This window comes from Bombyx mori, chromosome 1, assembly GCF_030269925.1.
Source record: "Bombyx mori chromosome 1, ASM3026992v2".
Taxonomy (NCBI): domain Eukaryota; kingdom Metazoa; phylum Arthropoda; class Insecta; order Lepidoptera; family Bombycidae; genus Bombyx; species Bombyx mori.
The window spans coordinates 6153786-6169963 of NC_085107.1; the positions used below are offsets into that span (position 1 = coordinate 6153786).

General features: G+C 40.0%; 1 protein-coding gene across 1 annotated transcript in view; it reads left to right on the forward strand.

Annotated features, from left to right (window-relative positions):
* Titin2 (titin-like protein) overlaps nucleotides 1-16178 on the forward strand; it is a 54270-nt gene that overhangs the window by 24106 nt on the left and 13986 nt on the right. Inside the window, 5 exon segments of the mRNA NM_001098373.1 lie at nucleotides 8670-8767; nucleotides 8769-9089; nucleotides 9569-9960; nucleotides 13236-14862; nucleotides 15067-15417. Of these exon segments, the coding sequence (NP_001091843.1) occupies nucleotides 8670-8767; nucleotides 8769-9089; nucleotides 9569-9960; nucleotides 13236-14862; nucleotides 15067-15417 (2789 nt within the window).

A 16178-nucleotide genomic window follows, 5' to 3' on the forward strand; every position in this document is an offset into this window, starting at 1 on the left:
ACGAGGCCCCTGTTACAAGTGTTACTGTAGTAGAAGAAACTACCCCCGAAGAGAACAAGCCAGAAGAAGTTGTTGAGTTACCTGAAGAGGTAACTGTAGAGGAAACTGAGACACAGGAAGGTAAGCCAACACAAAAGAAAATCACAAAGCGCATTATTAAGAAAAGGGTGGGACCTAAAATCGAAACTACACAAATCACTACTGAACAAGAAGACGACAAACAACCAGTCGTTTCTGTTCAAACCACAGAGGAACTCATAGATGACACAACTACACCACTCTCAGATATCACACCAGATACTGCTCAGGTCGTTGAAGAAACCCCTGAGAAAGTACACATTACACAAGTCAAAACCGAAACCGGCGATGTTCAAACCGTTAAAACCCTTAAGCGCGTTATCAAATATAAAAAGGGACCGAAAGAGGAAGTCACCGAAATCACCACAGTCCAAAAAGACGACGAGGCCCCGGTTACGACGGTCACTGTGGTAGAAGAAACTACCCCTGAAGAGAGCAAGCCAGAAGAAGTTGTTGAGTTACCTCAAGAGGTAACTGTAGAGGAAACTGAGCCACAGGAAGGTAAGCCAACACAAAAGAAAATCACAAAGCGCATTATTAAAAAGCGGGTAGGGCCTAAAATCGAAACTACACAAATCACTACTGAACAAGAAGACGACAAACAACCAGTCGTTTCTGTTCAAACCACAGAGGAACTCATAGATGACACAACTACACCACTCTCAGACATTATACCAGACACTGCTCAGGTCGTTGTAGAAACCCCTGAGAAAGTACACATTACACAAGTCAAAACCAAAACAGGTGATGTTCAAACGGTTAAAACCACTAAGCGCGTTATCAAAAAGAAAAAGGGACCGAAAGAGGAAGTCACCGAAATCACTACAGTCCAAAAAGACGACGAGGCCCCTGTGACAAGTGTTACTGTAGTAGAAGAAACTACCCCCGAAGAGAGCAAGCCAGAAGAAGTTGTTGAGTTGCCTGAAGAGGTGACTGTAGATGAAACTGAGACACATGAAGGTAAGCCAAAACAAAAGAAAATCACAAAGCGCATTATTAAAAAGCGGGTAGGGCCTAAAATCGAAACTACACAAATCACTACTGAACAAGAAGACGACAAACAACCAGTCGTTTCTGTTCAAACCACAGAGGAACTCATAGATGACACAACTACACCACTCTCAGACATTACACCAGACACTGCTCAGTTCGTTGAAGAAACCCCTGAGAAAGTACACATTACACAAGTCAAAACCAAAACCGGCGATATTCAAACCGTTAAAACCACTAAGCGCGTTATCAAAAAGAAAAAGGGACCGAAAGAGGAAGTCACCGAAATCACTACAGTCCAAAAAGACGACGAGGCCCCGGTTACGACGGTCACTGTGGTAGAAGAAACTACCCCCGAAGAGAGCAAGCCAGATGAAGTTGTTGAGTTGCCTGAAGAGGTGACTGTAGAGGAAACTGAGACACAGGAAGGTAAGCCAAAACAAAAGAAAATCACGAAGCGTATTATTAAAAAGCGGGTAGGGCCTAAAGTCGAAACTACACAAATCACCACCGAACAAGAAGACGACAAACAACCAGTCGTTTCTGTTCAAACCACAGAGGAACTCATTGATGACACAACTACACCACTCTCAGACATTACACCAGACACTACTCAGGTCGTTGAAGAAACCCCTGAGAAAGTACACATTACACAAGTCAAAACCGAAACCGGCGATGTCCAAACCGTTAAAACCACTAAGCGCGTTATCAAAAAGAGAAAAGGACCTAAGGAAGAAGTCACCGAAATCACCACAGTCCAAAAAGACGACGAGGCCCCGGTTACGACGGTCACTGTGATAGAAGAAACTACCCCCGAAGAGAGCAAGCCAGATGAAGTTGTTGAGTTGCCTGAAGAGGTGACTGTAGAGGAAACTGAGACACAGGAAGGTAAGCCAAAACAAAAGAAAATCACGAAGCGTATTATTAAAAAGCGGGTAGGGCCTAAAGTCGAAACTACACAAATCACCACCGAACAAGAAGACGACAAACAACCAGTCGTTTCTGTTCAAACCACAGAGGAACTCATAGATGACACAACTACACCACTCTCAGACATTACACCAGATACTGCTCAGGTCGTTGAAGAAACCCCTGAGAAAGTACACATTACACAAGTCAAAACCGAAACCGGCGATGTCCAAACCTTTAAAACCACTAAGCGCGTTATCAAAAAGAGAAAAGGACCTAAAGAAGAAGTCACCGAAATCACCACAGTCCAAAAAGACGACGAGGCCCCGGTTACGACGGTCACTGTGGTAGAAGAAACTACCCCCGAAGAGAGCAAGCCAGATGAAGTTGTTGAGTTGCCTGAAGAGGTGACTGTAGAGGAAACTGAGACACAGGAAGGTAAGCCAAAACAAAAGAAAATCACGAAGCGTATTATTAAAAAGCGGGTAGGGCCTAAAGTCGAAACTACACAAATCACCACTGAACAAGAAGACGACAAACAACCAGTCGTTTTTGTTCAAACCACAAAGGAACTCATTGATGACACAACTACACCACTCTCAGATATCACACCAGATACTGCTCAGGTCGTTGAAGAAACCCCTGAGAAAGTACACATTACACAAGTCAAAACCAAAACCGGCGATGTTCAAACCGTTAAAACCACTAAGCGCGTTATCAAAAAGAAAAAGGGACCGAAAGAGGAAGTCACCGAAATCACCACAGTCCAAAAAGACGACGAGGCCCCGGTTACATCGATTACTGTAGTAGAAGAAACTACCCCCGAAGAGAGCAAGCCAGAAGAAGTTGTTGAGTTGCCTGAAGAGGTGACTGTAGAGGAAACTGAGACACAGGAAGGTAAGCCAAAACAAAAGAAAACCACAAAGCGTATTATTAAAAAGCGGGTAGGGCCTAAAATCGAAACTACACAAATCACCACTGAACAAGAAGACGACAAACAACCAGTCGTTTCTGTTCTAACCACAGAGGAACTCATAGATGACACAACTACACCACTCTCAGATATCACACCAGATACTGCTCAGGTCGTTGAAGAAACCCCTGAGAAAGTACACATTACACAAGTCAAAACCAAAACCGGCGATGTTCAAACCGTTAAAACCACTAAGCGCGTTATCAAAAAGAAAAAGGGACCGAAAGAGGAAGTCACCGAAATCACCACAGTCCAAAAAGACGACGAGGCCCCTGTGACAAGTGTTACTGTAGTAGAAGAATCTACTCCCGAAGAGAGCAAGCCAGAAGAAGTTGTTGAGTTGCCTGAAGAGGTGACTGTAGAGGAAACTGAGACACAGGAAGGTATGCCAAAACAAAAGAAAATCACGAAGCGTATTATTAAAAAGCGGGTAGGGCCTAAAGTCGAAACTACACAAATCACCACCGAACAAGAAGACGACAAACAACCAGTCGTTTCTGTTCAAACCACAGAGGAACTCATTGATGACACAACTACACCACTCTCAGACATTACACCAGACACTACTCAGGTCGTTGAAGAAACCCCTGAGAAAGTACACATTACACAAGTCAAAACCGAAACCGGCGATGTCCAAACCGTTAAAACCACTAAGCGCGTTATCAAAAAGAGAAAAGGACCTAAGGAAGAAGTCACCGAAATCACCACAGTCCAAAAAGACGACGAGGCCCCGGTTACGACGGTCACTGTGATAGAAGAAACTACCCCCGAAGAGAGCAAGCCAGAAGAAGTTGTTGAGTTACCTGAAGAGGTGACTGTAGAGGAAACTGAGACACAGGAAGGTAAGCCAAAACAAAAGAAAATCACGAAGCGTATTATTAAAAAGCGGGTAGGGCCTAAAGTCGAAACCACACAAATCACCACTGAACAAGAAGACGACAAACAACCAGTCGTTTCTGTTCAAACCACAGAGGAACTCATAGATGACACAACTACACCACTCTCAGACATTACACCAGACACTGCTCAGGTTGTTGAAGAAACCCCTGAGAAAGTACACATAACACAAGTCAAAACCAAAACCGGCGATGTTCAAACCGTTAAAACCACTAAGCGCGTTATCAAAAAGAAAAAGGGACCGAAAGAGGAAGTCACCGAAATCACCACAGTCCAAAAAGACGACGAGGCCCCTGTGACAAGTGTTACTGTAGTAGAAGAATCTACTCCCGAAGAGAGCAAGCCAGAAGAAGTTGTTGAGTTGCCTGAAGAGGTGACTGTAGAGGAAACTGAGACACAGGAAGGTATGCCAAAACAAAAGAAAATCACGAAGCGTATTATTAAAAAGCGGGTAGGGCCTAAAGTCGAAACTACACAAATCACCACCGAACAAGAAGACGACAAACAACCAGTCGTTTCTGTTCAAACCACAGAGGAACTCATTGATGACACAACTACACCACTCTCAGACATTACACCAGATACTGCTCAGGTCGTTGAAGAAACCCCTGAGAAAGTACACATTACACAAGTCAAAACCGAAACCGGCGATGTTCAAACCGTTAAAACCACTAAGCGCGTTATCAAAAAGAAAAAGGGACCGAAAGAGGAAGTCACCGAAATCACTACAGTCCAAAAAGACGACGAGGCCCCGGTTACGACGGTCACTGTGGTAGAAGAAACTACTCCCGAAGAGAGCAAGCCAGATGAAGTTGTTGAGTTGCCTGAAGAGGTGACTGTAGAGGAAACTGAGACACAGGAAGGTAAGCCAAAACAAAAGAAAATCACAAAGCGTATTATTAAAAAGCGGGTAGGGCCTAAAGTTGAAACAACACAAATCACCACTGAACAAGAAGACGACAAACAACCAGTCGTTTCTGTTCAAACCACAGATGAACTCATAGATGACACAACTACACCACTCTCAGACATTACACCAGACACTGCTCAGGTCGTTGAAGAAACCCCTGAGAAAGTACACATTACACAAGTCAAAACCGAAACCGGCGATGTTCAAACCGTTAAAACCACTAAGCGCGTTATCAAAAAGAAAAAGGGACCGAAAGAGGAAGTCACCGAAATCACTACAGTCCAAAAAGACGACGAGGCCCCTGTGACAAGTGTTACTGTAGTAGAAGAAACTACCCCCGAAGAGAGCAAGCCAGAAGAAGTTGTAGAGTTGCCTGAAGAGGTGACTGTAGAGGAAACTGAGACACAGGAAGGTAAGCCAAAACAAAAGAAAATCACAAAGCGTATTATTAAAAAGCGGGTAGGGCCTAAAATCGAAACTACACAAATCACCACTGAACAAGAAGACGACAAACAACCAGTCGTTTCTGTTCAAACCACAGAGGAACTCATTGATGACACAACTACACCACTCTCAGACATTACACCAGATACTGCTCAGGTCGTTGAAGAAACCCCTGAGAAAGTACACATTACACAAGTCAAAACCAAAACCGGCGATGTTCAAACCGTTAAAACCACTAAGCGCGTTATCAAAAAGAAAAAGGGACCGAAAGAGGAAGTCACCGAAATCACTACAGTCCAAAAAGACGACGAGGCCCCGGTAACGACAGTCACTGTGGTAGAAGAAACTACCCCCCAAGAGAGCAAGCCAGAAGAAGTTGTTGAGTTACCTGAAGAGGTGACTGTGGAGGAAACTGAGACACAGGAAGGTAAGCCAAAACAAAAGAAAATCACGAAGCGTATTATTAAAAAGCGGGTAGGGCCTAAAGTCGAAACTACACAAATCACCACTGAACAAGAAGACGACAAACAACCAGTCGTTTCTGTTCAAACCACAGAGGAACTTATAGATGACACAACTACACCACTCTCAGACATTACACCAGACACTGCTCAGGTCGTTGAAGAAACCCCTGAGAAAGTACACATTACACAAGTCAAAACCGAAACCGGCGATGTTCAAACCGTTAAAACCACTAAGCGCGTTATCAAAAAGAAAAAGGGACCGAAAGAGGAAGTCACCGAAATCACTACAGTCCAAAAAGACGACGAGGCCCCTGTGACAAGTGTTACTGTAGTAGAAGAAACTACCCCCGAAGAGAGCAAGCCAGAAGAAGTTGTAGAGTTGCCTGAAGAGGTGACTGTAGAGGAAACTGAGACACAGGAAGGTAAGCCAAAACAAAAGAAAATCACAAAGCGTATTATTAAAAAGCGGGTAGGGCCTAAAATCGAAACTACACAAATCACCACTGAACAAGAAGACGACAAACAACCAGTCGTTTCTGTTCAAACCACAGAGGAACTCATTGATGACACAACTACACCACTCTCAGACATTACACCTGATACTGCTCAGGTCGTTGAAGAAACCCCTGAGAAAGTACACATTACACAAGTCAAAACCAAAACCGGCGATGTTCAAACCGTTAAAACCACTAAGCGCGTTATCAAAAAGAAAAAGGGACCGAAAGAGGAAGTCACCGAAATCACTACAGTCCAAAAAGACGACGAGGCCCCGGTAACGACAGTCACTGTGGTAGAAGAAACTACCCCCCAAGAGAGCAAGCCAGAAGAAGTTGTTGAGTTACCTGAAGAGGTGACTGTGGAGGAAACTGAGACACAGGAAGGTAAGCCAAAACAAAAGAAAATCACGAAGCGTATTATTAAAAAGCGGGTAGGGCCTAAAATCGAAACTACACAAATCACCACTGAACAAGAAGACGACAAACAACCAGTCGTTTCTGTTCAAACCACAGATGAACTCATAGATGACACAACTACACCACTCTCAGACATTACACCAGACACTGCTCAGGTCGTTGAAGAAACCCCTGAGAAAGTACACATTACACAAGTCAAAACCAAAACAGGTGATGTTCAAACCGTTAAAACCACTAAGCGCGTTATCAAAAAGAAAAAGGGACCGAAAGAGGAAGTCACCGAAATCACTACAGTCCAAAAAGACGACGAGGCCCCGGTTACATCGATTACTGTAGTAGAAGAAACTACCCCCGAAGAGAGCAAGCCAGAAGAAGTTGTTGAGTTGCCTGAAGAGGTGACTGTAGAGGAAACTGAGACACCGGAAGGTAAGCCAAAACAAAAGAAAATCACGAAGCGTATTATTAAAAAGCGGGTAGGGCCTAAAATTAAAACTACACAAATCACCACTGAACAAGAAGACGACAAACAACCAGTCGTTTCTGTTCAAACCACAGAGGAACTCATTGATGACACAACTACACCACTCTCAAACATTACACCAGATACTGCTCAGGTCGTTGAAGAAACCCCTGAGAAAGTACACATTACACAAGTCAAAACCAAAACCGGCGATGTTCAAACCGTTAAAACCACTAAGCGCGTTATCAAAAAGAAAAAGGGACCGAAAGAGGAAGTCACCGAAATCACTACAGTCCAAAAAGACGACGAGGCCCCGGTAACGACAGTCACTGTGGTAGAAGAAACTACCCCCCAAGAGAGCAAGCCAGAAGAAGTTGTTGAGTTACCTGAAGAGGTGACTGTGGAGGAAACTGAGACACAGGAAGGTAAGCCAAAACAAAAGAAAATCACGAAGCGTATTATTAAAAAGCGGGTAGGGCCTAAAATCGAAACTACACAAATCACCACTGAACAAGAAGACGACAAACAACCAGTCGTTTCTGTTCAAACCACAGATGAACTCATAGATGACACAACTACACCACTCTCAGACATTACACCAGACACTGCTCAGGTCGTTGAAGAAACCCCTGAGAAAGTACACATTACACAAGTCAAAACCAAAACAGGTGATGTTCAAACCGTTAAAACCACTAAGCGCGTTATCAAAAAGAAAAAGGGACTGAAAGAGGAAGTCACCGAAATCACTACAGTCCAAAAAGACGACGAGGCCCCGGTTACATCGATTACTGTAGTAGAAGAAACTACCCCCGAAGAGAGCAAGCCAGAAGAAGTTGTTGAGTTGCCTGAAGAGGTGACTGTAGAGGAAACTGAGACACAGGAAGGTAAGCCAAAACAAAAGAAAACCACAAAGCGTATTATTAAAAAGCGGGTAGGGCCTAAAATCGAAACTACACAAATCACCATTGAACAAGAAGACGACAAACAACCAGTCGTTTCTATTCAAACCACAGAGGAACTTAAAGATGACACAACTACACCACTCTCAGACATTACACCAAACACTGCTCAGGTCGTTGAAGAAACCCCTGAGAAAGTACACATTACACAAGTCAAAACCAAAACCGGCGATGTTCAAACCGTTAAAACCACTAAGCGCGTTATCAAAAAGAAAAAGGGACCGAAAGAGGAAGTCACCGAAATCACTACAGTCCAAAAAGACGACGAGGCCCCGATTACAACGATTACTGTGGTAGAAGAAACTACCCCCGAAGAGAGCAAGCCAGAAGAAGTTGTTGAGTTGCCTGAAGAGGTGACTGTAGAGGAAACTGAGACACCGGAAGGTAAGCCAAAACAAAAGAAAATCACAAAGCGTACTATTAAAAAGCGGGTAGGGCCTAAAATCGAAACTACACAAATCACCACTGAACAAGAAGACGACAAACAACCAGTCGTTTCTGTTCAAACCATAGAGGAACTCATAGATGACACAACTACACCACTCTCAGACATTACACCAGACACTGCTCAGGTCGTCGAAGAAACCCCTGAGAAAGTACACATTACACAAGTCAAAACCGAAACCGGCGATGTCCAAACCGTTAAAACCACTAAGCGCGTTATAAAAAAGAAAAAAGGACCGAAAGGGGAAGTCACTGAAATCACTACAGTCCAAAAAGACGACGAGGCCCCGATTACAACGATTACTGTGGTAGAAGAAACTACCCCCGAAGAGAGCAAGCCAGAAGAAGTTGTTGAGTTGCCTGAAGAGGTGACTGTAGAGGAAACTGAGACACCGGAAGGTAAGCCAAAACAAAAGAAAATCACAAAGCGTACTATTAAAAAACGGGTAGGGCCTAAAATCGAAACTACACAAATCACCACTGAACAAGAAGACGACCAACAACCAGTCGTTTCTGTTCAAACCACAGAGGAACTCATAGATGACACAACTACACCACTCTCAGATATCACACCAGATACTGCACAGGTCGTTGAAGAAGTCCCTGAGAAAGTACACATTACACAAGTCAAAACTGAGAAAATTGACGTCTAAACCGTTAAAGATACAAAGCGCGATTTAAAAAAAAATAGGGCCGACAGATAGAAGTGAGTAAAACACCCCAGTACCTACTGCATGATATTGATTTACCCATTCTCTACGTCTCTATTATTAAAGAGTCGACACTGGAAGATACAAAGACACAATAAATTTGTAAGTAACCTATAAGGAAATTGAAATAAAAGAAGGTAAGTTGAAACATAAATTTGGAATGGTGTAGTAGGTAGGGCCTTCAATTAAAACTATTTAAATCATCATCAATTGACATAAACAGTTTTTTTAATGAAATAGTACAAATATACTTTTTAGAAGTGAGAAAATTTGTGTAAGGCACAGCAGACGCCGTTTTGATATTCATAGACCACAAACTACTCAATTAGCTATTAACCTTAGCAAATTCACAATACACATGTTAACAGAGAAATGTGTAGCTTCCAAGCCGTCACAACATCATCATCAGCCTATAGTTGTCCACTGCTAGACATAAGCCTCCCCAATTGCTCGCCACTGAGCACGATCCTCGGTTTCTCCCATCCAGCTCCTACCAGCCACCCTCACAGATCATCACTCCACTGAGCCTGAGGGCGTCCTGCACTGCGTTTTCTAATTCGCGGTCTCCATTCAAAAACGCGCTTACCCCAATGGCTATCGGTTGTCCGGCTAACATGGCCAGCCCATTGCCACCTCAGCTAACTAATTTGCTGTGCTATGTCTATAGCTCGCTGAGCGACTTTAAGCTTGTAGATCAGCCCAACCGTGAGTATCTACGTTTCCGCTCCGTATTTCATGACAGGCCGAACGCACTAATTGAAGACTGTCGTCTTTGGACTCTGTGGAATAGACAACGAAAATACTCGACGTAAATTCCCAATCGCCGTCAGGCCAGCTATATTCGTCTGTTGGCCTCGTTCTCGAAGTTGTTTTTACCTAGCTGTAACGTGTGCCAGAGGTAAACATATTTTTGAACAACTTTGAGAGAACTACCATATGCGCCAATCGGTTCTGGCTGAACATGTTGGTCAAACATGATCTTAGTTTTATCCAAGTTCATTCGGAGACCGATGCGCTTAGAAGAGTCTTAAATTTGAGCTAACTATTTGAGAATTATGAATATTTTGAGAGATGTGTTCAGGACTCCTGGTTCTGGATTTGGTCGGTCATAGTCGCGGCGCTGTAAAGACATTTCATCACTTGGTTATGTCGCAAGTCTACTTGGCAACGCTACAAGGATTCTAGAACTAACCAGATTTCGATAGAGTTAAAAGCCTTCTCATAGCCCACCAAAGGTAAGCACAGGGTCTGATTATACTCGTAGGTCTTCTGTATAATCTGCCTTATTGAGTGCATGTCTATGGTGCTGTATCCTTCTCAAAACCCAGCCTGCTCCGGTGGCTGAAATAGGTCGAGTCTCCGCGCGAGACGATTTGTGATGACTCTTGGAAACAACTTGTAAATGTTGCTCAAGAGGGATATGGGGCGATAGTTTCTCAACAGGCTCTTGTCACAGTTTTTGAAAAACAAGAGGACCACGCTCCTAGCCTACACCTCTAGAGTTTTACCTCTAAAAAGGACTGAGTTGTAGATTTTTTGGAGCTCCTTCAATATAGGTGCGCCACCTGCTTTCAGAAGCTCAGTCGTAATTCCATCCTCTCCGGGCGCTTTTCCGTCCCTAAGCTGTCCAAGAGCCATCCCAATTTCGCTAAGGCTAATTTCCGGCAAGTTTTCGGTAAAGTGGCGCATCAAAGTAGCTCTTGAATCGCTATAAAAGTTTTGAATCTCAGGCAAAATCTCAGGCTTAGAAGTAACGACTCGTCCACTGGATGTGGTCAACTTCGTTCAGTGGCTCCCTCCTCAAAGATTTGATATGATACTTTCGACCCCCGATTTTGCTCGATCGTCTCTCTATAGAGCGTGTATTGGAGCATCGAAGGTCGTATCGTACCAGTTTGTTAATTTTTTTGTTGAGTGCAAGGTATTCTGATAAAGTGACAGGTAGATTTTCACGTCGCTCTCTCATAAAACCCCGAGTTTCATCCGAAAGTTTAGCCTTTCCGCCGGTACGCCGTATTTCACAAAACCTCGAAACTTCTTCCCTGAGGATTCTAATCACATTTTCGAGGGTCTTGTCAACGATATTAGTGGTTTCCATGGCACGAATTGGTTCTCCAAGTTTGACTGAAATATTTCAGATCCTGCTATAAGTCTACAGTAGGCTAGGTCGGAGCCTGGAATTCGTCAAACGGACACGTTCGAGCTTGAAGTCGATATTCAGAGAACCTCGTTAGAGCCTGTGATAGCTACTGGTAGAGACATCCCTGAATATATGCTTTTTTCCGCTATGATGAAGTCGATCTCATTTTCTGTTTTGGTGTCAGGGCTTTGCCATGTCTATTTCATTTTTTGTTTTGGTGTCAGGGCTTTGCCATGTCCATTTCCTTTAGGGCTGCTTCTTAAAGAATGAATTCATTAAAAACAACCACTCTTTCTCAAGGAAGTTGATCAGCATTTGTTCTCTATGATCCCTAATGCCAAAACCGTGGGATCCTACTACCGTTTCACTGCAATTTTGTACTCCCCCACTTTTGCCTTATAATCGTCACAACGACAAGCTAATATATAAAAAGAAGTAACATTTAGTTCATTGCTGTTCTTATTAGTACGCAAAATCATGAATTAAGAAACATTAATTAAACATTCATCCTATTAAGAAACTTATCCTAAAATATACACTTAAATTGAAATTATTTTAATAGAATAGAATTCTTCAAATATTTTTATATTATGATCTATCGTTTGTGGAATAATTTTAGGGACATGGCCATAGAAGAAATTGAGCCAAAAGAAAAGAAAATCGTTGTGTTTGTTTATTTTTCTAACTAAGCTGGTAACCTAGGCGGTTATGCCAGTCTAAACGGCCGAGTAGGTGAGCTCACGGAGCTCTAACCTGAGGACGTAGCCGACGAGTAGGAAATTAAAAATAATAATACAAAGTAGCAACCGAACATGCTCAAACTTATATACAAAAGATTATACACTTTCAAAGCTTTACATTCTATAGTTATTCAACATAAAAAATACACACAAATGATATTAACACACATCTTACGCGTCATATATTTACTGATGATGATTTATTAAAAAAAACTGAGAAATGACAAATTAACAAAATGAGTATAGTTCATTTAAAATCTTAACTAATAATTAAACCAATTACTTGGCCTTGATTTACGAAGATCAACCACAATTTAAGCCTTAATCTAATGTTTAATTTTAAAGGATGATTATCTTTTGAGAATCATATACCTTTCAACATATAGGTTCAATCACTAAGGTTATGGGTAGGCGTTTCTTAACTATTAAATAATTCATGCAATAAATTTTGGAAAAATTGCAAAGAAAAAAATGACATTCCAATTCAGCCTATGAACATGAATTTAGTTATTTATCAGCAGCTATGATGTGGCTTGTATCGCGGTATATATGTATTATTATGTAAGTGTATGTATTATAAATTGTCGAACACCATGAAAATCTTTCTGACTAGTATTGTATAAAGTCACCAAGGACAGCTTCACTGAGCCCACTTGTGTTCAAGCTTAGATATCAGAGAAATTATCGAACAAACGAAAAAAGAGAATAAAAAAGAAGAAAGCTCTAATCTAGATAGTAGTAGTAGGAATAGCAAGTAGGAATACAAGTATCCCACAAGTTCGTAAGGCACGGAGTAACTCTTTTCAAAATATATTAACAAATATTTTATATGAAACCTGTAGATAAGCTAAATGCAAAGGACTGAATACTTTCGAAGTTAACAATCTAAGATACATATTATGTTGTTTCAGCAACCACAATATTTTTAATTACATTTAATCTAAAACATATCTAGACATAAAAAATATTGTTTTATTATTGTATGAGTGATTTCTACTATATTTAAAATATGTCTTATAAATATTAAGCTTACTACCAGTATTCAACAAAATTTATGACATAAGTGCAATGTTAGTGGATTGGAATATTTATAAATGTATTTATTATTTTAAAATGAAACTAGAACATTTTTTTGTGATTACTTATGTGATAAACATTGCTAAAACTATATAGCACCAGATATCCACATAGGTCTTTTTTTAGAATTTTAGAATCTATTTTTATTATTTCTTTTGCAGATGCTGAATTTAAACCTATAACAGAAGTAATGAAACCTAAAAGTAATGAAAAAGAAGTTCTGAGTGATTCCAGCGAGGACAAAATTATACCTCCGGAAGAACAAAAATCTGAGCCAAAGTTATTATTAAATAATAAAAAAAGTAAAGATAAACCAATTCTCCGAAAACTTCAAATTGAAGAACTAGAAAGTAGTAAACCTCAGCATCCAGAAGAAATGACCGTGCCGCAATTCTCTAAACTGAAACTAAAAAAATCTTCTGTTTTACCTAAACAAGAGCCTGCAGTTGTTAAACTTCCTAAATTCCAACTAAAAAGTCGCATTAAATTCATAAGAGACTGGCCACCTCAAGAAATGAAACCAATAGTTACTTATCTAGGCAGTATTAAACAAAATGGAGAGTTATCGAGAAACGTAAAAGAAGCAAATAAAATCAAAAAGAAAAAGCTGAAACTGCCCAAAATTCCCGACTTAGAAAGAGTGACATTGGAAAAATCGGACTTATTTGATTCCCAAGAGGATGAATCAAAACCAGATGTGAGTCAACCGCCCCAAAATATAATTGAAGAAGCGAAAAGCGAACCAAAACTAATAGAAGAATCCGAACAACCAATTGCAAAAACATCAGAAATTGACAATGAAGTACCAGAAAAAATAAATGTTCCTGATGATAAAGAAACTTCACAAACTCCTACTTCATTTAACAAGAGATCTAAACTCACCCCTATTAAAATAGAGCGAAAAGAAATGGAAGTAAGTACACCACAACACGCAGAAACTGTAGATGGGCCTCAATTCACCCTGCCTAAATTGAAGAAAACTGCAGTAAAACCCAAAAAGGAAACTAGCCTTGTTAAATTACCTAAATTTCAATTAAAAAGCAGAATTAAATATATTACTAGCTGGCCCCCTGAATCCATCAAACCTCTTATTTCATACATGGGTAGCATAAAACAAAATGGAATTTTATCGAGAAATATAAAAGAGGCCGCCAAAGTTAAAAAACAAGTGTTCGTACCTCCAAAATTGCCCGATGTAGAAAAAACAGAATTAGAACAACCGTTATTTAGTTATGAAGACATTGTAGAAAGTAAAAAAGATGAAAATGAAATTATTCAAGAAAAACAAACTCTTGAGGAATTGCCTAAAGAAGATGTGCCTGAACAGTATACTATAACTCCTAGAAAATCAAGCGCACAAAAGATTGATGAGATAGTAGATGAAGTAACTATTAAAAAGAGATTGAAACCCGTTCGAAAATCTTCTGTAACTTTACCTGAAATAACAGAACCTGAAGTAGTAACATTTAGGCCAAAAATTACGAAAACCAAAGAAGATGTGGAGCAGGAATTTAACATCCAGTTAGACTCTTATGCTGAAGAAGAAATTTCAATGTCAAGCAAAGTAAAACTAAAGCCTCAAAAACAACTGACATTTAAAGAAGAAGATGCTGAAACATCTATTCAATTTTATGAGAAAGGCCAAGACGAAAGTCCAGAAATAATTGAAATAGTAGACAGTGACGTTGAAAAAGAAGAATCAGAATCAGCCAACATTATGATACCGCTCAAGAAAAAGCTTGAAACTAAGAATGTCTTAGAAACCGTTGAATCTGTAGTGACTTTATCTAAACCTAAGCTACAAAACGATAATGAAATATCCGAAGTTGTATGTATTGAACTAGAGAAAAAGCCAAAGTACATCGTAGATGACCAAGATGAAGTGCAATTTGAAGTAAAACCTCGTGCTACCGAAGTTACTACCTTTTCAAGCAATATTAAAGTTAAGCCGAAAAAGAAAATGTCAATTATAGAAGCTGCAGATGAAACTTTGTTGCAAATCCATAAGGAAATTGATGATGAAAGTCAACCTGAAGAAATTATCATGAGTGATGGTGACACTGAAGAAAACATCGAAATGATTATAAAAAGAAAACCGAAAAAACCAACATACGAAATAAGCGAAGTGGAAGAACTAAGCGTCGAATTCAAACCAAAACAAATGAAGGATGAAAATAATGAAGGTGAACTTACTATTTCAACAAAACGAAAACCAAAGTCTCTTATAATACAAGGTATTTATTTTACAATAGCTTTGGATCACGCTTTTAAATTTAAAATAATGAATCCAGACTACGCAAATAACATTGTCGCTTGTAATGCTTATTGCCAATATATTATAAATTGTATAATAAAAAAACTGTGTCTTACTTACTTTTAAATTTCCTTCAAGCTACGTTGAAAACACAGACAAGAGACAATAATTAAACATTTGGTTGATTAACGAAAAAAAAAAAACTGTGTTGCTGTTTTTCAACTAAGCTATGGTGGCTAGATAATGTAAATGACTATTATTTTGACTATCTGCATAAATTGACAAATTAAAATTACTCGATCGACCTCACCTATATAAAAAATATAAAACAAAGACTAGATTTTCCCCCAAATATTAAGGAGTAGCATTACTTTCTTTCTGCATCAAGTATGAATTATAACATTAAATTTACTTGCTCTTGTTCCAAATTATCCTTATTTATTTCAAACATACACAATACACAAAATATATAAACCTCTTTAGGCTGTACTTGTGACATAATGGACACATCTTTTTTTTTATTTGATAGAAAAACAATTTTGAAGATTCTAACTGATTATAGAATTAGAAAAAATTATCAGAAATTATATTCTTAAATTTTAATCAAACACGTTTGATCTTTATTTGTCCTAAAATAACGTCATGATTGATTTTTTTATTGCTTAGATGGATGGACGAGTTCACAGCCCACCTGGTGTTAAGTGGTTATTGGAGCCCATAGACATCTATGACGTAAAATGCGCCACCCATCTTGAGATATAAGTTCTAAGGTCTTAGTATAATTACAACGGCTGCCCCGCTCTTCAAACCGAAAC